Source organism: Pristiophorus japonicus, chromosome 21, assembly GCF_044704955.1.
Source record: "Pristiophorus japonicus isolate sPriJap1 chromosome 21, sPriJap1.hap1, whole genome shotgun sequence".
Taxonomy (NCBI): Eukaryota; Metazoa; Chordata; class Chondrichthyes; family Pristiophoridae; genus Pristiophorus; species Pristiophorus japonicus.
Genome location: NC_091997.1, coordinates 24,602,945 through 24,624,858, shown reverse-complemented (window position 1 = coordinate 24,624,858; position 21,914 = coordinate 24,602,945). Strand labels below are relative to the sequence as shown.

The window sequence follows — 21,914 nt, the reverse complement described above, 5'->3', positions numbered from 1 at the left end:
GGGGAAATGATCTACACCTTCTCCTCTCCCACCCTTCAATTTAGAGCAGGATTTGGAAAGAGCTGAGAGAGACCACATTAAACAAAAGGCTCTGCTTCTAATAATTTGATCAGCTCAAAATACAACGGTGTAGAGCTTTATTGTAGAGTAGTATGGTGCAACAAAATATTGAAATAGACAATTTCACACAATCATGCAGGGAGCAGTAGGTTTAGAAATCTTCAGTTTCGAAGAAAACCGCCTTCACACTAATCTGATCATCCCTTTGGGTTCAGACAAGGGTTAAAAACGTAGATTTCTAAAACTGCTGAGAATCTTTCCAACTTGCTTCTTGCCACTGAATAAAGAAGGGATTGATCCTGTGTGACTTTACCTCAACTAGTATGAGTTTGATGCAGCAGTGACTGCACCTCGAAATTAATTTGTGGGAAGCCCTTTGAAACATCCCTCAGAACTGGGATGACGTGCAATATAAATGCAAATTTTTTGGTGTGTTGTTTGTCAGACTCCTCCGCAAACCCAATTTCTTTTCCTTGCAGTTTAATATAATACCGACACCAGTTACTTTTGTAGATTCTGCCACTCTTGACAAACGCCACTATCAATTAAATCATTAACCTCACCCTGTTCTGGAATCAGCCCTTCCTGCCATTTTAGACATTGGGCCATTCACCAGAGATGATCTAGATAAATCATTCAACTGAATGATGCCAGCAGAGGTTAGACTTCTGTTACTTTTAATCTTCAACATGTTGCAACGCGCACAGTGTAGCAGTAGATATTTGGACATGGGGGAAGACAGTATTTCTATCTGTTTTAAAGGGCATTATGGATGTGATATGTTATATAAATTTTCAGAGTCTTCAAGTTTCATACATGTCTTGAGACTCGGGGAGAAATTGGGTTTGTTCGTGCCTCCAGTTAGCGCCCCGGGGTGCAAACGACTTTGCCCGGGCGCAGCGTGCTAACGACTCCTGCTAAATTTTAGTGGCTTTGGTAATGGGTAGCGCCCTGCTCCTGTAGGCCGCTCATGGGACATTAAAGGGGATGCGGTGCTCGGAGAACAAAAAAAAAATCGGCATCGTGGAACGTGAGGTCCGTGCCGCGATCTGGTAGCCAGTCACTCCGCTACCCGGAGGTCCAGGCAGGGACCCGCACATTCGGCAGCTTGGCCCTCCGCATTAATGAATGAGGGGGTCCCTTCTACATTTCAGCGCATAGCCCTGCGCCCCACACCGTTTGCTTCTGCCCTGCTCATGCCAGACATGCTCTCGGGGGCGGTAACTCCAATATCGCGAGCGGGGCGGTACTTCCACGCCTGCTGCAGGAACTCCCGCCTCGAGGCAAGTACCGCTCCCAAACAGGGCGCCACGCAATTTTCCCTATTCAGTATTTTCTGCGAGGTGTACTTCTTTCATGTACCGAGACAGAATTTGACTCTCATGCATTGCTATGCCCAGAACCTGGAAACTATCTTAGTTCACAGCTGTACCCAGAAAAAAAAGGTTATTTTCTTTTAGTCTACAACAGACCTGAACCTACTCACCCCCTCTGCTGCATCAATGAACAGTACCATACCGTCAGAGATCCTGAAACCTGCTGTAACCTCATCAGAGAAGTTGACATGTCCTGAAAATAAAATACATTCCATTTATAGATGGGCTGAGAACAGTTCTAGCAGCAGGAAGGCAGTCTTGTAAATCAGCAAGTATAAGAATGAAAGTCTCGAAGCTATTGATCATTACAACTTCTTTCATTTAAGTCAGTTACACCAGTTCTTAGTGCAGCTATTGGAGGGAACACAAGGCAGTAGTGAGGAGTTCCATCTCTAAAGATGAGGTCAGACAAAAGAAAAAAACTGCTTGAAACATCAGGCCACATTAATGAAAAGACATTTCATTGGCATCTTTCAAAATTAGGTCTATAAAAATGAAAATAAAATGAATGAATTTGTGCAATTCTAGGATCAAAATCAAGGGCTAATTTGATGCCATTATTTATCCAACAGATAGACCTTAACAAATAATATAGGAGTTACATAAGGCTTATTGTATAAACTGTATCTAACTACCTTCCTGTCAGGTTTCCTGTTTAAACTATTGATACAGGAAATAAAAATAATTGGACTGCAATCACGCTTAGTAGCAAACAGGATGTGTTCATGTAAAACTCCATCTTTTAGTGTCTGTGGTTCAGGTGGTAGCTCTCTTGTCTGAGTCAGAAGGTTGTGGGTTCAAGTCCCACTCCAGAGACTAGCGCACAAAATTCTAGACATACACTCCACTACAATATTGAGGGAGTGCTTCATTGTTGGAGGTGCCGTCTTTCGGATGAGACGTTAAACCGAGGCCCCATCTGCCTTCTCAGGTGGATGTAAAAGCTCCCATGGCACTATTTTGAAGAAGAGCAGGGGAGTTATCCCCGGTGTCCTGGCCAATATGTATCCCTCAATCAACATCACAAACAGATTATCTGGTCATTATCACATTGCTGTTTGAGGGAGCTTGCTGTGCGCAAATTGGCTGCCACATTTCCTACATTACAACGACTACACCTCTGTAGTACTTCATTGACTGTAAAGCACTTTGGGAAGTCTAGTGGTCGTGAAAGGCGCTATATAAATGCGAGTCTTTCTTTTTTTTTAAATTTTTAACCAAGACATTAACATTTGAACCCATCAGATTAAGGAACCTCATAGCGGCATGGTTGCAACCACATTGTTTTTCTCCAAGTCGTGGATGAAGTCAAAATCATTGCTGGGAATTTACAAACTCAGAATCAGTGAAATAGTTCAATGAAAACTAGTTGTTACCAGCATCATCTCATGAGCTGAACAACATAGCCTGTGGTACAACAATTTTAAAACATTTGCGGCCAGTTCATAGTACACACCTGGAGTATCTATGATGTTGAAGAGATAGGATTTGCCCTTGGAATCTGGAAGGACCATTGTGACTGGTGTACTCTTTATACCTACTCCTCTCTGGAAAGAAAGTCATTGCAGAAATTATCCAAGAGAATTTCAATAAGCTCCAACTAATTCAAATAAAAAGCAGCATTTTTGTGCTTACCTCCTGCTCTGTAAAGAGTATATCAGTGTAGCGAAGCTGAAAACAAACAAAATACATCTTCATCGTGTTAACTGTTTTGAGTATTAACTTGGTGGTTGCAACAAGACAAAAGCTACATTGGAGCCTCAATTTATCAAAGTCCAGGGAAGTGAGCACAGTCAATACTTTCAGCATTCCTAACCAATATACTGGCCCAGAATTTGCGGCCAGCAGCGAAGCGAAGGCATTTGCTGTTAGCCCCAAACTACACTCCGCACTCGGTTCTCACATGGGGAAAAGGCAAACCGAAAATAAAGATGCACAAAGTTTCTCAAACATTAATGGGGAAAGATTCCGTTGAGCCCCACTTGGAGGCTGTAAGACTTTGTGCCGGGCTCAGAAGTCTCACCTCTCGAGAGAAATTGGGGTTACCGCCCCCGAAAAGAAGTGGCGTGCAAAACAGCACGTTCCAGTTCTTTTCCAGGGCGTGGCGGACTCGTCGGGAGCGGGGCGTAGCGCTACGCACTGGGTCGCATAGGAGGGGCTCTTCCTTTAATTAAAGAGAAGGGCAAAAGCTGAAAACTCTGCAGTATAAAAATGGGCCTACCCGGACCACCGGGGAGTGGGGGTGCCGTGCCAACAGCCCAGCATTCTAAGCACCCATGGGGCGCACCAAAACATCAGAATTAAAAAAAATAAAACCAGCGTACCTCCCTTGCGAGGGGCCTGTCGCCCGGTTCACGTCCCCATAAGCTGCCGCTGGCATTGCCTGGCACAGCTTCAAGGGGCGATACCCAATTTAGGGTCCGGGGCACTAACGGGGCTACTGCCACCACTAAACTCCCATGGAATTTAGCGCGAGTCATTAGCGGTGCTGCGCCCGGGCGAAAAGTAGTTTGTGCGCGCCTCCCCCCTCCCGGGGTCACTAACGGGAGAAGCAAATGACCAAAATTTTTAGGCCTAATTTTTATAAAAATGGACAAATTTCACACTGCACAAAATTTTAATTGGTTTTCCAGGCCCTTAACATTTGTTTAGCAGTGAATACACTGTTAAAACCTTAATTGCACCCAATTCCCTTGGGTCTAATTTTTAGCGGGAATTTTAACAGTGTGCTTACTGCGGAAGAGCTGGAGTTTGTCGTCAGTTTCAACGATTTACGAGATTTCACTCTGTGGGGGGGTGGGGGGCACAGCGCAGTCAGTTTCGGAGCAGTCATTGACAGACCGTAACTTCGATTTCCGCATGCGCTTGCACATGTGCCAAATCCCGATGTTGTGGTCAGTTTCAGCGGTGGTATGCCAGCGTACTCTAAGAGTATGCCATTATACTGATCGCAAATTCAGGACCGTTAAGCTTTCTTCTCGTCTGCCCCAGTTCTATTCTCCTAACTCTTCAGTAGGACTTCTGCTCTCTTAAGCTGCTATTGACAGGTCTTTAAATTGTGTCTGCCAGAATAAATGATGCAGCTGCAACTTACATTATTCGACAGCACTGATCTGCTGCCCGCCCACTCTTTTCACTCCACTACTCAGTCAGCAAACGGAACAATTGGCCCAAGACCAGGAGGTGTGTGGGTCAGCATTATTCCTATCTACTCCATTGGGACGGACAGTTTGAATTTGACATGCTTAACAAAGGAAACATCCGGCCTCAGGGTTCCTCTATCCTTGGCGGATAATCCGAGAGGGGACGAATCAAGAACTCTGATAGATCACGATATTCAATCGACCAATGGTCGATCTATCAAGTCTCCACTGTATACATGCTTGGAATTTACTTTTAAACCGCTTATTTTTAAAAAATAGGTTACATCAACCTCAGTAAAAACAGCAGAAAAAATTATTCAAACATCATCATCATAGACAGTCGAGGATGACTTGCTTCCAGATTAAAAATGAGTTCTCAGATGACTAATAAGTCCAATGCAGGAACTACAGTTTCTGTCGCAGGTTGAACAGACAGTGGTTGAAGGTACGTTGGTTGAAGAAACAGAACCAGAAAGAGCAAAGTAGCCAACAAGTGATCAATATAACAAATATTGAGGTTTAACTGGATCCTATAACTTTAGTTTTATTATTCTGAATAGTTAAGTCAAATGTAAGCTTCAGGCTTTAAAAGTTAAAAAGTACTGAATAATACCGCTATGTGCCGAGTAGGCAAACCAGTACGAATATAGTCAAGAATGATATAACCATCGTTAAGATTTCCCAGATAAACGCACAATATTAAGAAAATAGAAGATCAAGTTGTTAAAATGCTTACGTCTCGGTCATCCTTTTTACGAATCTCTGGGTGAGTCTGTTCAATTAAGCAATCAACAAAATTTGTCTGAAAGAAAAATTATTGTAAAATGTATAAATTCAGCTGATTATATCACAATAACACGCCACTTATAATATTGGATATTTGCTTCTGCAAGTTCTTTTTCATTACTACCAGTCAAAATAATGAATACTCTGTACCACATTTAAGGTTGCCCCCTCGGAGTACATCATTAACAACACTTCCATATGCCAGCAACAATCATGAAGCGCAGGATATGCATAATTATTTGCAGATCTTGATTTTTAATCCTCCAAATGTACTTAAAGTTCAAACCATTCTCTGCAATTGACGAAGTACCTCCACACATCGATTACATACCTTCCCATGATGTAAATGCCCACAGAGAGTAATGTTCCGAATTAGCTCAGAATTGTCCATCAAATCTGCAAGGAATCTGAGATTGGGAAAAAAAAGTGGCCATTCATATAAATGTTTATACTTTCACTTTATTGATAATCAAACGTGCACTAGACTGCCAACAGAAAATAATTATTCAATCATACGGTTACAGGTATATCTAAGAAAGGTATCAGTGACTTGTCTTGAATCAAAACATTATTTGGTTGGTATACCTAAAGGGCTTGATGCTCAAAGGATTTGCTCCCTGTGAATAAACAGCCCTTTGCAGGGGACTTGTGCCTTCTACCTCAGGGTCCTGCATTTAAATGGAGCTATGATGTGCCAGTTGTAAGGTTACCACATTGAATGAACCAGGAAACTCTGTCATTTCCAATGGGTGCATGCACATAGCACTTAATTATAAGAGTACAGGTACAGTAGCATAGTGGTTATGTTACTGGACTAGTAATCCAGAGGCCTGGACCAATGATCTGCGAGTTCAAATCCCACCATGGCAGTTGCAGAATTTAAATTCAGGTAATTAAATAAATCTGGAATAATAAGCTAGTATCAATAATGGTGATCATGAAACTATCGGATAGATGTAAAAACCCATCAGGTTCACTAATGATCTTCAGGGAAGGAAATCTGCCATCCTTACCTGGTCCAGCCTATATGTGACTCCAGACCCACAGCAATGTGGTTGACTCTTAACTGCCCTCTGAAATGGCCTAGCAAGCCACTCAGTCGTACTAAACTATTACAAAGTATACTGCAGCGAGTCAAGGCAGCGGCTCATCACCACCTGCTCAAGGGCATTTGGGGATGGGCAATAAATGCTGGCATTGCCAGCAACACCCACATCCTATGAACAAATAATTTTTTTAAAGCATTTAATTATCCACAAATTAGGACAAGAAATAGCATCCTTGGTTGAAGAGACCATGATGGTTGGTGCAAAAAACAAACAGTGCTGCAGCAGGGGTGTTTTGGGGGCTGGATTTAAGGAATACGCTTAGTTCACAACAGACAGATATTCTGCATATAACTGCATTACATCTAACCCACGAGTAATCAATGTTGGGCACCGAAGCTTGATTTAAAAAAAAATACTGCTTTCAAGGGTACCACACAAGTATGCACTTACTCCATATCATACACTGTTTCCGGTAACTCCTGCTCCATCAATGTAAACTTCTTTTTCTTGACAGGTTTAATGATAGGTTCTGAAAGTTGAAAAACCTCAATTACAAAAACAGCAACAAGTGATTCCATTAAAAACAGAGTTAAAAATGTACTTCAATGGACAGCCATTATGCAACTGCCTAAACAGACTCATTAATAACTTTACTCAGAAACATGTTACGGAAATAAGAGAGCCACCGTCAAAGAATATTATAGATTTGCTTCAGTTTAAATTAAAAGTTTTCTTGAACACAGACCTCCTTGTTGCCAACAAACAACTATGCCACACACACCATGTTCCATTCCACTTTAACAGTGACTACCCTCCAAAAGTAGTTCATTGGCTGTAAAGTGCTTTGGGATGTCCTGAGGTTGTGAAAGGCGCTATATAAATGTAAGTTCTTTCCTTCTTTCACTAATGTTGCTCCTCCTAGCCTGCAAGAGCAATCCAGTTAGTCCCACTCCCCACTCTTTGCCCATTTCCCTGCCATTTTTCCTCCTTCACTGTAAATCTGGCTATCGACCCATCAGCCACTGGAAACAGTTTTTCTTTATTTACTCTAGCTAAAGCCTATGTGATTCCAAACACCTCTATCAAATCTCCTCTTAGCTTTCTCTGCTTCTCTGTGTACTTAAATAAGGTCTGTGCAGATCTCCAATTATTCACACACAGCAAACTTTGTTTAGCGGTTGCTTGCACTGGTTAGTGGAGCTATAGTAAATATTAAATTCCAATTCATGCGAGATGGCCAGAGGTTAGCAACCTTTATAGGTCAGCAAAAACTAATTACAACATTTAGGCATTCATTATTTTAAAAGGCAAATTTATTCAGTCTTGACCATAGCATTTTTTGAAAATTGACATTTAGTGTTAAGATTAATCAAACGTTTCCTACAGAAATGAATGTTACTGGTTATTCAAAACACTAACTAAAAATTGTGAGCAACAACATTGGCCAACTATGTGGTTAGCACAAAATTAAACAACCTAATTTTGTTATGTATATATAAGGCTATGCAGTTCAAGGCACTTAAAGCACAGAAGCTGTCTATTTTACATGGGGAAAGCAGTTTGCTATTATTTTTAAATTGACAAAATAAAATCTGTTAAGAAATTGAAGATTGAAAAGCTTTTTTGGGCGAGGAGACTAGAATGCATAGAAGCAAGAACAGAAGAGGTAGGGAGGGGGGGGGGGGGGGGGAAAGCAGTTTTAAAACAATTAAAACCCGTGTAACACAGAGGAGTTTGGAGAACCATAACCGAAAGCTCTTGAATTATTTCAATTGCTCCACCTTACCTGTAAGTGGCTGAGTATCCTCCTCTTGGACGATTGTCTCTACCTCAGGCCCATACACTTCCTCTGCTGTAGGGTAATACTTCTTATCCTCATGTAGCACCACCTCCATTCCAACGTGATCATCATCCTGATCACCAGCTTCTTCATCATCGTCATCCTCCTAATATATTCAAACATAAAAGCATTTTTAAAACAACTGTCTGAACATTGATGCAACTACTTAGAGACATTATTTTACTCCCCTGTATAAATAGAGGAAATGCAATATAAAAGCTGCTTTGTATAAATATTGGACTTTTGGCATTTCAAAGAGTAATAGTATTACAAACATATGAACAATGACAGATAGGTAAAGAACCTCGAGTCCGTCGAGCTTGCCGCACACAATAGCGATACCTCGAAAAACAAAATCTGGGAAATTCTTCTCTGACCCATCTAGGCAATTGAAACTTGTCCAGGTTACTCTGGCCCTGAATTCCCTGCAGTACCTTACTTTTGTAAGAGGTGATCTCCGCACCAGCCAGAAACTGGTCCAGCTCTCGCTAGAAGGAATTCAGCGAATCAGCATCAGCCTGTTCCAGAGGTCCACTATTCTCTGGAAAAAGAAACACCTCTCGACATCTAACCTAGAGCTGGCCTTATAAAACTTAAGTTTGTGGCCAGGCTATTATTTAGTTAAAAGATTTCAGAGGTAATATCATTATTGTTTAGTGCATGTTCAATGTATTGATGCACAATGTAGTAAACCATTGAAAAACAGTAAGGAAATCTGCACCTCCAATAACATTCAGCCAAGATTTGTATTCCGATCATCTGATGAGTAAGCAGCTGAAGTGCAGCATCATGAAAAATTGGTGCACACTGCAAAATTAGTTCCAAAAGTTAACATTAAGACTTTCAGTACATTTGATAGACATTTTCAGTGCATTGAAACAGTATGCATTTAGATTGAGCACTGAAGAGATTTCTAATTTCTGACCGAAAAATCAGTCCGTATTCAATTTCCCCAATTAATCGTTTAGTCAAAAAACTGGAACAGGATTGAGCTGTGGAAGCTGGGATTGTTTTTAATAAACAGGAGTGCTTTTAAACACAGACTTTGTATCGATTTAGAGTTTGTAACTCCGCTAATATCAGTGCCACTGGCGGGGTCAAATACTGCCTTTAATGCTCATTTCTGCAGATGAAAATTGTAATTGGATCATTTATTGGCTAGCAGTCTCAAGTCTGGCAGCCCAAGTCAGAGACAGGTGTGTGGTGGAGGCGGAGGAGGGAGGGGGCACATCAACTTATCTCACTGGCAGGAGCTGAAAAGGAGGGGAATGGGGGAAAGGATATGCAAGCAGCTGAAAACGTCACTGGACTCCTAATTAGCAGCAACAGGGAAAGTGTCAACGCCAGCAAATTTATTACAGTTTGCATCTTCAGAACAGTTACGCATCAACAAGCAGTTCTTTGTTTTTTATTTTCTGTTTTCAAGTGGATCTGCCCGCTGTAGAAATCAGCTACAACATAAATAAGTCACGTCCTACAGCAAAGAGACGATTAACTGAGAATAATGCAAGCACAACATTTATTTATATAGTTATAAATAGTTATTTACATAGTAAAACATCCCAAGGCGCTTCACAGGAGTGTTATGACAAAACAGATAAATGTGAACCGAGCCACACAAGAAGCAATAATGGCAGATGACCAAAAGCTTGATTAAAGAGGTAGGTTTTAAGGGGCGTCTTAAAAGGAGGAAAGTGAGGTAGAGAGGCGGAGGGGTTTAGGGAAGGAGTCCCAGAGCCAAGAATAAAATACTGCAGTCTCAGTGGGCTGCCGTACATTTTAATTTTGACCTACTTTACAAGTCTTTAAATGGACCCTTGTGAATTCATTATTAGCTGTAGTGTCAAAAATTAAGTGATCCAGAAAAATACTTGCCTGGTCTATTCCAAAACAAAGTCAGCTGAGCAGCAGGTAGCCATTTGACAGAAACAAATTCTACCTGTCCCCTACTGACTTGCAGAGCCACATATATTATGGGTTTATGTTTGGAATTTTTTCCTACAATATTGCTGTACAGGATCCTAAGAATTGATAACGCTCTAACTAGTGCATGTCAAAACACAGATGGTCAACATGAATATTGCTTAATGAAGGAAATGGAACTTATTTGTAAGTGGCTTTCAGTGACGCTCACAGGACGGAGCATGTGGCTTTGCCATGATCACATCTGGTTTTCGGAGATTCCATCTTGAAAATCTCCTCGGTGGTGATCACTGTATGGTATCCTCACACTCTTCCCTACAAGGCTACACATGCCCCGGCATTAATCATTGCATTTGACAGTAGCATTACAGGACTAGGACAAGAGTTGGCAGCAGAACAAACGGTCCATCGCTTACAGCTCATGACCACAGTCACACATCACTGAGTTACTGACATTGTGTTACTAGGGGCCATAGAAGGAGCATTCATGTTGCAGCCTCTCAGGCTGTTTATCAGTCTGCGAATCCTTGCACTACTCACACTCGTCTCCTTAGTGGTAAGTAAGTATGCAAATCCTGGTGTCATTTTTGACTCAAGTTTAACTACTTAAACAAATATGAATACTTGAGTTTAAACACTTAATGCAAAAACAATTTTTATTTTGAATACATGTTAGAATTTGGGGTTCAGAGAGAGTCAGGGAGAGATAGTATTCGCAAATCTGTCTGCTTTATCCTAATGCAGAATATCACACATATATGGGGCCCAAGTTTCGGGTGGAGTTGCTCCTATTTTTTTTGAGCAACTAGTTTAGTTTGGAGCATCTTAGAAATCGCAATTCTCGGCATTTAGTTTGCTCCAGTTCTAGTGAGTTACTTTAGATTAATTTTAGTTACATTTTTTTTTCCCAAAAGGGGATGTGTCCAGCCACTTACGCCTGATTTGCAAGTTTGAACTGCGAAAAGTTACTCCAAACTAACTTAGAATGGAGTAAGTGTCCACTTTTGTAAGTTCTGAAAAACCTCACCTAGAGTTAAGTTCAATGCAGGCACAGTCAGAGACAGGGGGTGGGAAGTTTAAACACAAAGGACTAAAGCATTAAATACATCACTTAAAATGGCCTAAAACCTCTTGCGATTATATTTTGCCTTATATCTGCTGAGTGAGGACAGTTTTTTTTTGTAAGCGCACAGTTTAAACCAACTCTTGCTACATTAGCTGTTTTTACATTACTCGAATACAGAAAAATGTCATAACGAACATAACTATATTCTTACACCTCTCCCAGCAGGTTACATGGCGATTGGGAGCGGGGGAGTGGAGGATAGGGAATAGACCACTATGAGTGTGGTGCAGGCTTGATGGACCAGCTGATCTTTCTCTGCCCATCATTCATATATAATTTGCAAAAGTGGTGCCATGTCCCTTTAAGGACACACAGACTCCGTTGTCTGGCCAGGACACTTTGCAGATTGGAATGTGGTTGTCAGTTTCAGCCAGCATTTTAAGATCGATTTGCATCTGAAATACAGCATGATACATGGAGTGATGGAGCGTGATGCAGGGAGCGTGATGCCTGGATTGTGGTGATGTCTGGAGCGTGATGCCTGGACTGTGGTGATGTCTGGAGCGTGATGCCTGGACTGTGGTGATGTCTGGAGCGTGATGCCTGGACTGTGGTGATGTCTGGAGCGTGATCTCTCACGGACAGGACAGACTACAATAGATAGGCCAAGTTAAAAACAGTTTAACTCCCCCTTAGAAATTCAGTTTTCTTCCAGACAGTCATTTTACATCTATTAGGAAAGGATTATCATTTGAACACTTCCTTAAATATACTCTAATGCATTATACTTTATATAACTGATAGTTTCAGGTTGATGTTTTCAAGAGTGACATTTGATGGAAAGAGATGTTTCCCTTCTGAAAAACCTTCCCTACACTTAAGGAAATCGGCGCAGAGAAGACAAAATCGGCAGAGAGAAGATGCCATTGTTTCAGTCGAGCTGAAGACACGGCAGGGGGAGTGTATGGAGTCCTTTCGGCCCAGGATAGGTGCAGGTCGCTGCAGGGTCCTTTCAGCCCAGGATAGGTGCTGGTCAGTGCGGTGTCCTTTCGGCCCGGGATAGGTGTGGGTTGGTGTGGGGTCCTTTCGGCCCGGGATAGGTGCGGGGTCCTTTCGGCCCAAGATGGCAGCGGCGTCATTTTCTGTTTCCAGCCCAGCCTCAGCCCTTGGTCAGCAGTTTCCAGCCTCAGCCCTTGGTCAGTTTCCATTCCCAACACCAGCCCTTCAGAGCATCCCTCGTTACCCTGGCAACATCAGTTTCTGGCACAGGTCTTAAGCTCCACTCACAGAGCTTAAGGCCAATGTGCGCCGCGCCAAATTCAAAGATAATTCCGGCGAAACTCAGAACACTTTTTTCTGGCGTAGTCGGGCCACAAAAAAATCGGATGTACCTCTTCAACTGCGGCAAAAATCGCCCATGTGGAAAATTGAGCTGCAAAGGATCCGAATACAGAATATTTTTGGGAATATTTATAGAGGAATTAGTATTAATTATAATGCATTGAAAAAGCTAATTAAATGCTGCACATTACTTTTCAAACTATGAGCCTAGGATAAATATTGATTCATGTGGTGAAAATTAAGCAGACATTTCTCTCAACTGGCAAGACATGGAGTAAATACACTGAACATTATGATTTTAATATATCAGATTTTTTTTTAACCTGGTGATTCTATGACAAAACAAAGTCTATCTGGAGAATAACCGATATGTTATTTGGGCATCGTCAAGACAAATCCTAAAAGAAACTGTTATGTATTTAACTCCTTGTAACCTGCATCACACCTGACTACCAGAAGGCCTACCAGTTGGAGTCCCAAGGGATCCCAGCATCCCTTGGGAGCACAGTATATAAGCAGGCCACCCACGAGGTACCGGCACTCTGGAACCTTAATAAAGGAGCTAAGGTCACACTTGCTCATTACACACAGTACTCAGTCTGACCATTTATTATGAGTGTAACAAACTGTAAAGCCACATGGGTCCATATCTGAACACAGTGAACATTAACCTCACCTCATCCAGATCATCATCCCTGCCGAGGCCATCTTCCTCGTCAGAATCCAACTCTGGTCCAATGTAGTTACCAAATTCATCATACAAATCTGTATCCATGATGGGGACTCTGAAATGTATAGACAAGTTAAATTACATAAGAACATAAGATATGGGAGGAGCAGGAGTAGTCATTTGGCCCCTCGAGCCTGCTCTGCCATTCAATAAGATCATGGCTGATCTGACCCTAGCCTCAACTCCACTTTCCTGCCCGCTCCCCATAACCCTCGACTCCTTTATCGTTCAAAAATCTGTATTTCCACCTTAAATAAATTAAATGACCCAGTCTCCACAGCTCTCTGGGGCAGAGTTCCAAAGATTCACGAACCTCAGAAGAAATTCCTCCTTATTTCCGTTTTAAATGGACAACCCCTTATTCTGAAACTATGCCCCCCCCTAGTTCTAGATTGCCCGACGAGAGGAAACATCCTCTCTACATCTACCCTGTCAAGCCCACTCAGGATCTTATATGTTTCAATAAGACATAGAATAATACAGCACAGAAGGAGGCCATTTGGCCCTTCATAACTGTGCCAGCATGGGCATTGTGGGATTGCAGCATACTAATGCAATGGGCTGAATTTTCAGGTCATTTGCGACCGAGTTTTGATCCTCCGCAGTGAAAAATGGGGCGGGTGAGCTATTTTTCGTCTGGGCGCGATCCTCAGCTTGGTTTTTGTGGCGGCACTTAAAAGAGCTGTGGCGAGCGTGCAACACCGGCAGGTGGTGAGTCTCACCCGACCCGTACACCGCGATGACCGCCAGGTGCAGCCCTGCCGGCGGCGGTGAGTTGGATAAACTGCAAAAAAGGCAAGTTCCAGTTTTTATTGTTTTGCAGCGATTTATGTTGCAAGGGTGTTGGCAATGTCTTTGTGAATTTTATTTTCCCTCCCAAGACATCTCGGGAATCATAAAGACCACTAAAGTTGGCGAGGATCCGGTTTTAGTACAACGCCTCCCTTAGTGCTACGCAAGGCCCAAATGGCAAAAGTTGCTCCACACAGCGCAAACTTTAATTGGGCAGTAAATTTCCTGCCCCGCCTCCGTTTTCGCCCCGAAAATGGCAAAGCAGAAAATCTAACCCCAATGTCCATCTGAAATTCCTCTCTCCACTATTTACGAGAGGGCATTAATGCAATTTTTTATCAAATTGATTAACTCCTCCGCTAAACTAGAAGAGAGAAAAATTTCAGAGGAACCCATTAAGGCCTCATGGATTATTATTCCACAATGTAATTCCAAGGCCATGGTTTATATTTTATTCAAAAGCTGCAAGAGAGATTCTCGTCCCGTATTTTCCCTAACATTCAACAAACTCCACATAACATTTATGCTAAGAAATTCAAAGCTACAAGGTCATGCAATGGTAACAGCCTGGGAAAAGAAGAAAATAGTTAATTCTTGAAAATATAAAGAACAAAGTGCTCAACCAGTGAATGCGGTTAGAGAGCCCTCCTTTCACTTCTAGAGTGCAGTTCAAGTGCTGGCAGTCAGTATTTTTCTTGACATGTAGATTATAACAAATACACACATTTTGAAAGATATAAATTTGGAAGAGATCAGATCTATAATTTGACCTGGATCCACCCAGAATTCCCTTTAAGGAAACCAGGCCCAAGCAAAATAAAATAACAGAAAATGCAGCTTCTGAAAAAGAGAACATTTCCTGAAGGATATATACCCCAAAAGACCCCCCTGTGTCTTTTCTCTTTTAAGATACAGTACAGACAAACTTGTATATATGTGTTTTTAAATTGAGATTTTCAGGATTCACAATTTGTCTTTTTACCCCCAAATGAAATAAGTTTAATGCAGTCTGAACTAAGCTGGGCAAAAGTTTGCATAAAATTACTCAGCATTTCATAGAATCATAAAACACAGAAAGAGGCCATTCGGCCCATCGTGCCTGTGTCAGTTCTTTGGTAGAGTTATCCAATTATTCTCAGTACCTGCTCTTTCCTTATGGCCATGTACTTTGTTACACCTTCAATTACTTATCCAATTCCCTTTTGAAAGTTACTATTGAATCTGCTTCCACCGCTCTTTCAGGCAGTGCATCCCAGACCACAACAACTTATTGCTTAATTGTTTGTGCCTTTATGTAGCCTCTAGTTCTTTTGCCAATCACCTTAAATCCGTGTCCTCTGGTTATTCACCCTTCTACCACCGTAAACATTTTCTCCTTATTTACTCTTCCTCATCTCTTCACCTTCTCTGCTCCAAGAAGAACCCCAGCATCTCCAGTCACCTACATAACTGAAGTCCCTCGTACTATTCTAGTAAATCTCTTCTACACCCTCCGAGTCTTTGACATCCTTCCTAAAGTGTAGTGGCCAAAACTAAACACAATACTCCAGCTGCGGCCTAACCAGTGTTTTATAAAGGTTTAGCATAGCTTCCTTACTTTTGCAATTCATGCCTCTACAAATAAAGCCAAAGATTCAATATACTTTTTCAACAGCCTTCTTAACTTGTCCTGCAATCTTCAAAGTTTTGTGCATAGACACCAGGTCTCTCTGCTCCTGTATCCCCATTAAAATTGGCCCATTTAGTTTATATTGCTTCACTTCACACTGTTCTGCATTAAATTTCATCTCTCACGTGTCTGCTCATTTCACCAGTCTTTCTATGTCCTCCTGAAGTCTGTTACTATTCTCCTCATTGTTTACTACATTTCCGAATTTCGTTTCATTTGCAAACTCTGAAATTATGCCCTGTATACCCAAGTCCAGGTCATTAATATATATCAAAAAAAGCGCCAACAGGTCCTAACACTTGCCCCTGGGGAACACCACTATATACATCCTACCTCACCCCCAGTCTGAAAATCCACTGTCCACCATTACCCTCTGATTTCTGCCTGAGCCAATTTTGTATCCATGCAGCGACTGCTCCTTTAGCCCCCACAGGCTTCAATTTTGCAAACAAGCCTATTATGTGATATTTTATCAAACGCCTTTTAAAAGTCCATATACACATCAATTGCACAACCCTCTGTGTTGCTTCATCAAAGAACTCAATCAAGTTAGTCAAACACAATTTGCCTTTAACAAATCCGTACAGACTTTCAATTATTACCCCAGACTTTTCCAAATGTCAATTTTGTCCCAGATTATTGTCTTTAAAAGTTTTCCCATCACTTACCTTTGGCTGACTGGCCTGTAACTGCTGGATTTATCCCTCTCCCCTTTTTTGAACAGGGGGGAGGGATAAACCCAGTCCTCTGGCACCACCTCCACCCTTTTACTATTTATGTTTCTAAAAGACTTTTGGCTCCATTTTAAGTTGGCCACTAATCTGTTCTCATTTACTCTCTCTTTGCCCCTCTTATTCCTTTCTTTAGATCTCCTCTGTACTTTCAGTATTTAGCTTGCTTCTTTGACACTAAAGTAATCGGATGACCTCTTTAAAGGAGGCCATAAAGATAGCTGCCATGCTATTTGCTTGCATATGATTATTTTTCACTTTTGATAGTAAAAAGAAATTGTCAAAATCTGCAGTATTTAATCACTGATGGAAAGTGTGAAAATTACAGCTTCCAAAATTAATAAAACATCGTCTTTCTTAGGTTTACTGGAGTGAACACAATTTGGTTAAAAGTATGGAGAAAAAAAAGTGTACAAAAAAAATCTACTGTTCAGATTTCATTCGTGTGTATAGTTGTGAGAAAAAATACAGATGCACTGTACCATCCAATTCAATAGATCGTTAAGCAGTTGATTTAAAAGGTTAACAGAAAAACACGAACACCAGCAGATCTCATTCCGCATGTTCCAAGCTGATGAAAGCAAGAACATGCTGAAGAAAACAACAGCTTCATTCTAAGCAAGTAAAGTACTACGACTGAATTATTGTGTACTAAAGAACAAACTTTCAGTCACAGTGACTTTCAGGATCTCAAAAGATCCCAAATTGCTTTGTAGCCAAATGAATTACTTTTGAAGCATTGCTACTATTGCAATGTAGGAAATGCAGCAGCCAATTTTCACACAGCAAGATCCCAACAGCAATAAAATGAATGATGTCATCCATTTTTGTGTTGAAGAACAAAATTCACATGACACCGGGAAAACTCTCCTGCTCTTTGAATAGAGCCATGCGGTCTTTTACATCCACTCGAGAGGGCGGAGAGTGCCTTGGTTTAACGTCTCATCCGAAAGACAACACCTCCGACAGTGCAGCACTCCCTCAGTACTGTGCAACGTGTCGACCAGGATTATATGATCAAATCTCAGGATTGGGGTTCAAACCCACAACTTTCTGACTCAGGCAAGCTAACACAAAAGGAAAATGTTATAAAGAAAAACTACATTAACAGAAAACTGACAAATCACACACGAACGCCTGGAATTCTAAAAGGACAAAGGATGTTAAAAAAACAAGCCTGAAGGCTTTGTGTCTTAATGCAAGGAGTATCCGCAATAAGGTGGATGAATTAACTGTGCAAATAGATGTTAACAAATATGATGTGATTGGGATTACGGAGACGTGGCTCCAGGATGATCAGGGCTGGGAACTCAACATCCAGGGATATTCAACATTCAGGAAGGATAGAATAAAAGGAAAACGAGGTGGGGTAGCATTGCTGGTTAAAGAGGAGATTAATGCAATAGTTAGGAAAGACATTAGCTTGGATGATGTGGAATCTATATGGGTAGAGCTGCAGAACACCAAAGGGCAAAAAACGTTAGTGGGAGTTGTGTACAGACCTCCAAACAGTGGTAGTGATGTTGGGGAGGGCATCAAACAGGAAATTAGGGGTGCATGCAATAAAGGTGCAGCAGTTATAATGGGTGACTTTAATATGCACATAGATTGGGCGAGCCAAACTGGAAGCAATACGGTGGAGGAGGATTTCCTGGAGTGCATAAGGGATGGTTTTCTAGACCAATATGTCGAGGAACCAACTAGGGCGGAGGCCATCTTAGACTGGGTGTTGTGTAATGAGAGGATTAATTAGCAATCTCATTGTGCGAGGCCCCTTGGGGAAGAGTGACCATAATATGGTGGAATTCTGCATTAGGATGGAGAATGAAACAGTTAATTCAGAGACCATGGTCCAGAACTTAAAGAAGGGTAACTTTGAAGGTATGAGGCGTGAATTGGCTAGGATAGATTGGCAAATGATACTTAAGGGGTTGACTGTGGATGGGCAATGGCAGACATTTAGAGACCGCATGGATGAACTACAACAATTGTACATTCCTGTCTGGCGTAAAAATAAAAAAGGGAAGGTGGCTCAACCGTGGCTATCAAGCGAAATCAGGGATAGTATTAAAGCCAAGGAAGTGGCATACAAATTGGCCAGAAATAGCAGTGAACCCAGGGACTGGGAGAAATTTAGAACTCAGCAGAGGAGGACAAAGGGTTTGATTAGGACAGGGAAAATAGAGTACGAGAAGAAGCTTGCAGGGAACATTAAGGCGGATTGCAAAAGTTTCTATAGATATGTAAAGAGAAAAACGTTAGTAAAGACAAACGTAGGTCCCCTGCAGTTAGAAACAGGGGAAGTCATAACGGGGAACAAAGAAATGGCAGACCAATTGAACAAGTACTTTGGTTCGGTATTCACTAAGGAGGACACAAACAACCTTCCGGATATAAAAGGGGTCAGAGGGTCTAGTAAGGAGGAGGAACTGAGGGAAATCTTTATTAGTCGGGAAATTGTGTTGGGGAAATTGATGGGATTGAAGGCCGATAAATCCCCAGGGCCTGATGGACTGCATCCCAGAGTACATAAGGAGGTGGCCTTGGAAATAGCGGATGCATTGACAGTCATTTTCCAACATTCCATTGACTCTGGATCAGTTCCTATCGAGTGGAGGGTAACCAATGTAACCCCACTTTTTAAAAAAGGAGGGAGAGAGAAAACAGGGAATTATAGACTGGTCAGCCTGACCTCAGTAGTGGGTAAAATGATGGAATCAATTATTAAGGATGTCATAGCAGTGCATTTGGAAAAAGGTGACATGATAGGTCCAAGTCAGCATGGATTTGTGAGAGGGAAATCATGCTCGACAAATCTTCTGGAATTTTGTGAGGATGTTTCCAGTAAAGTGGACAAGGGAGAACCAGTTGATGTGGTATATTTGGACTTTCAGAAGGCTTTCGACAAGGTCCCACACAAGAGATTAATGTGCAAAGTTAAAGCACATGGGATTGGGGGTAGTGTGCTGACGTGGATTGAGAACTGGTTGTCAGACAGGAAGCAAAGAGCAGGAGTAAATGGGTACTTTTCAGAATGGCAGGCAGTGACTAGTGGGGTACTGCAAGGTTCTGTGCTGGGGCCCCAGCTGTTTACATTGTACATTAATGATTTAGAGGGGATTAAATGTAGTATCTCCAAATTTGCAGATGACACTAAGTTGGGTGGCAGTGTGAGCTGCGAGGAGGATGCTATGAGGCTGCAGAGTATCTTGGATAGGTTAGGTGAGTGGGCAAATGCATGGCAGATGAAGTATAATGTGGATAAATGTGAGGTTATCCACTTTGGTGGTAAAAACAGAGAGACAGACTTTTATCTGAATGGTGACAGATTAGGAAAAGGGGAGGTGCAACGAGACCTGGGTGTCATGGTACATCAGTCATTGAAGGTTGGCATGCAGGTACAGCAGGCGGTTAAGAAAGCAAATGGCATGTTGGCCTTCATAGCGAGGGGATTTGAGTACAGGGGCAGGGAGGTGTTGCTACAGTTGTACAGGGCCTTGGTGAGGCCACACCTGGAGTATTGTGTACAGTTTTGGTCTCCTAACTTGAGGAAGGACATTCTTGCTATTGAGGGAGTGCAGCGAAGATTCACCAGACTGATTCCCGGGATGGTGGGACTGACCTATCAAGAAAGACTGGATCAACTGGGCTTGTATTCACTGGAGTTCAGAAGAATGAGAGGGGACCTCATAGAAACATTTAAAATTCTGATGGGTTTAGACAGGTTAGATGCAGGAAGAATGTTCCCAATGTTGGGGAAGTCCAGAACCAGGGGTCACAGTCTAAGGATAAGGGGTAAGCCATTTAGGACCGAGATGAGGAGAAACTTCTTCACCCAGAGAGTGGTGAACCTGTGGAATTCTCTACCAGATAGTAGTTGAGGCCAATTCACTAAATATATTCAAAAGGGAGTTAGATGAAGTCCTTACTACTAGGGGGATCAAGGGGTATGGCGAGAAAGCAGGAATGGGGTCCTGAAGTTGCATGTTCAGCCATGAACTCATTGAATGGCGGTGCAGGCTAGAAGGGCTAAATGGCCTACTCCTGCACCTATTTTCTATGTAACCCTCTATTCCCTTCTTCCTTATATGCTTATCTAGCCTCACTTAAATGCAACTATACCATTCACCTCAACCACTCCCTATCGTAACGAGTTCCACATTCTCACCACTCTCGGTGAATACATTTCTTCTGAATTCCCAATTTCATTTCTTACATTGATGGCCTCTAGTTTTTCAGATAAGACGTTAAACCGAGGACCCGTTTGCCTGTCTCAGGTAGACGCAAATGACCCCACAGCACTATTTTGAAGAAGAGCAGTGTGTGTCCTGGCCAATATTTATCCCTCAATCAACATTATCTGGTCATTATCACATTGCTGTTTGTGGGAGCTTGCTGTGCGCAAATTGACTGCCGTGTTTCCCTAAATTACAACAGTGACCACACTCCAAAAAGTACTTCATTGGCTGTAAAGCGTTTCGGGACGTCCTGAGGTTATGAAAGGCGTTACAGAAATGCAAGCCTTTCTTTGTTTTTATGTTGATGGCCTGTGGTGTTGTTCTGTCCCCCACCCTCCGCACACCGCAGCCGCTCTCGGGCCCACAACACACGCTGCCGGGGCAGCCCGAGCACCGAGGCCGCCCGAGCACCGAGGCCCTCCGCCACATCACTGACCTTTGGCTCCGGTTTTATTCAGTCGCTGCCGCTGCGATGTGTGTGTGTGTGGTGTGAGTGTTCTCCGGGCTCGGTGGCGCGGAGCGGGGACTCAGGGCCAGGGCTCGGTGCGGGATGGAACGCGAGGCCTCAGGTGCCTGGCAACCGCGCCGTGCAGCTCAGGAAGGACCCCTCCGGCACCTCAGCGCCACGTCACGGCGTGTCGAGCGCGGCCGCCTGGCGCTGAGGGCAGGACAACAACATCAACACAATGTCTCGCAAACACTCGTGTTTAAAAAAGCCTTGAGCTCGGTCAAAAAACATCTGGCCCAAGATTTCATAATGCGAGGTTTGGGTTTCCTTGCTGTTTGGTTTGGTGCCAATGGCCAACAGCAGTGTCAGCCATGGCTCAGTGGGCAGCACACACTCTCAGCGTGAAATATTGGGAAAGATTTGTTTTTAAAAATAGGTGTATAAAAATGAAAATAAAATGAATTAATTTGTGCAATTCTAGGATTAAAGTCAATAGCGAATTTGATACCATTATTTGTCCACAGACAGACCTGAACAAGTAATACAGGAATTATATTATAAAATTCGAGTAAGCAGCATTCGACACCCGGCCCGGAAATCATCGCGGTCCCGGCCTGCAAGACCATCAGCGGGCCGGGGCCATTGGAGGGAGCAGCGCGTGCTGCTGCAGGAGGGCGACGGCTACGAAGCCAGGTCGCTGATTGCAGTGCGGGCAGGCACAG

The 21,914-nt window shown here is 42.5% G+C and overlaps 1 protein-coding gene across 1 annotated transcript in view; it reads right to left on the bottom strand.

The window, feature by feature from the left end:
* eftud2 (elongation factor Tu GTP binding domain containing 2) overlaps positions 1–21,369 on the bottom strand; it is a 60,670-nt gene extending 39,301 nt beyond the window's left edge. Inside the window, exons 1-9 of the mRNA XM_070864480.1 lie at positions 21,181–21,369; positions 13,261–13,369; positions 8,201–8,360; positions 6,865–6,943; positions 5,697–5,772; positions 5,316–5,381; positions 3,072–3,107; positions 2,893–2,983; positions 1,547–1,629 (exon numbers count right to left, since the gene is read on the bottom strand). Of these exons, the coding sequence (XP_070720581.1) occupies positions 1,547–1,629; positions 2,893–2,983; positions 3,072–3,107; positions 5,316–5,381; positions 5,697–5,772; positions 6,865–6,943; positions 8,201–8,360; positions 13,261–13,359 (690 nt within the window). The 5' untranslated portion in view covers positions 13,360–13,369; positions 21,181–21,369. The remainder of the gene's footprint in view (positions 1–1,546; positions 1,630–2,892; positions 2,984–3,071; positions 3,108–5,315; positions 5,382–5,696; positions 5,773–6,864; positions 6,944–8,200; positions 8,361–13,260; positions 13,370–21,180) is intronic.
* Between the last annotated feature and the right edge of the window lie 545 nt (positions 21,370–21,914).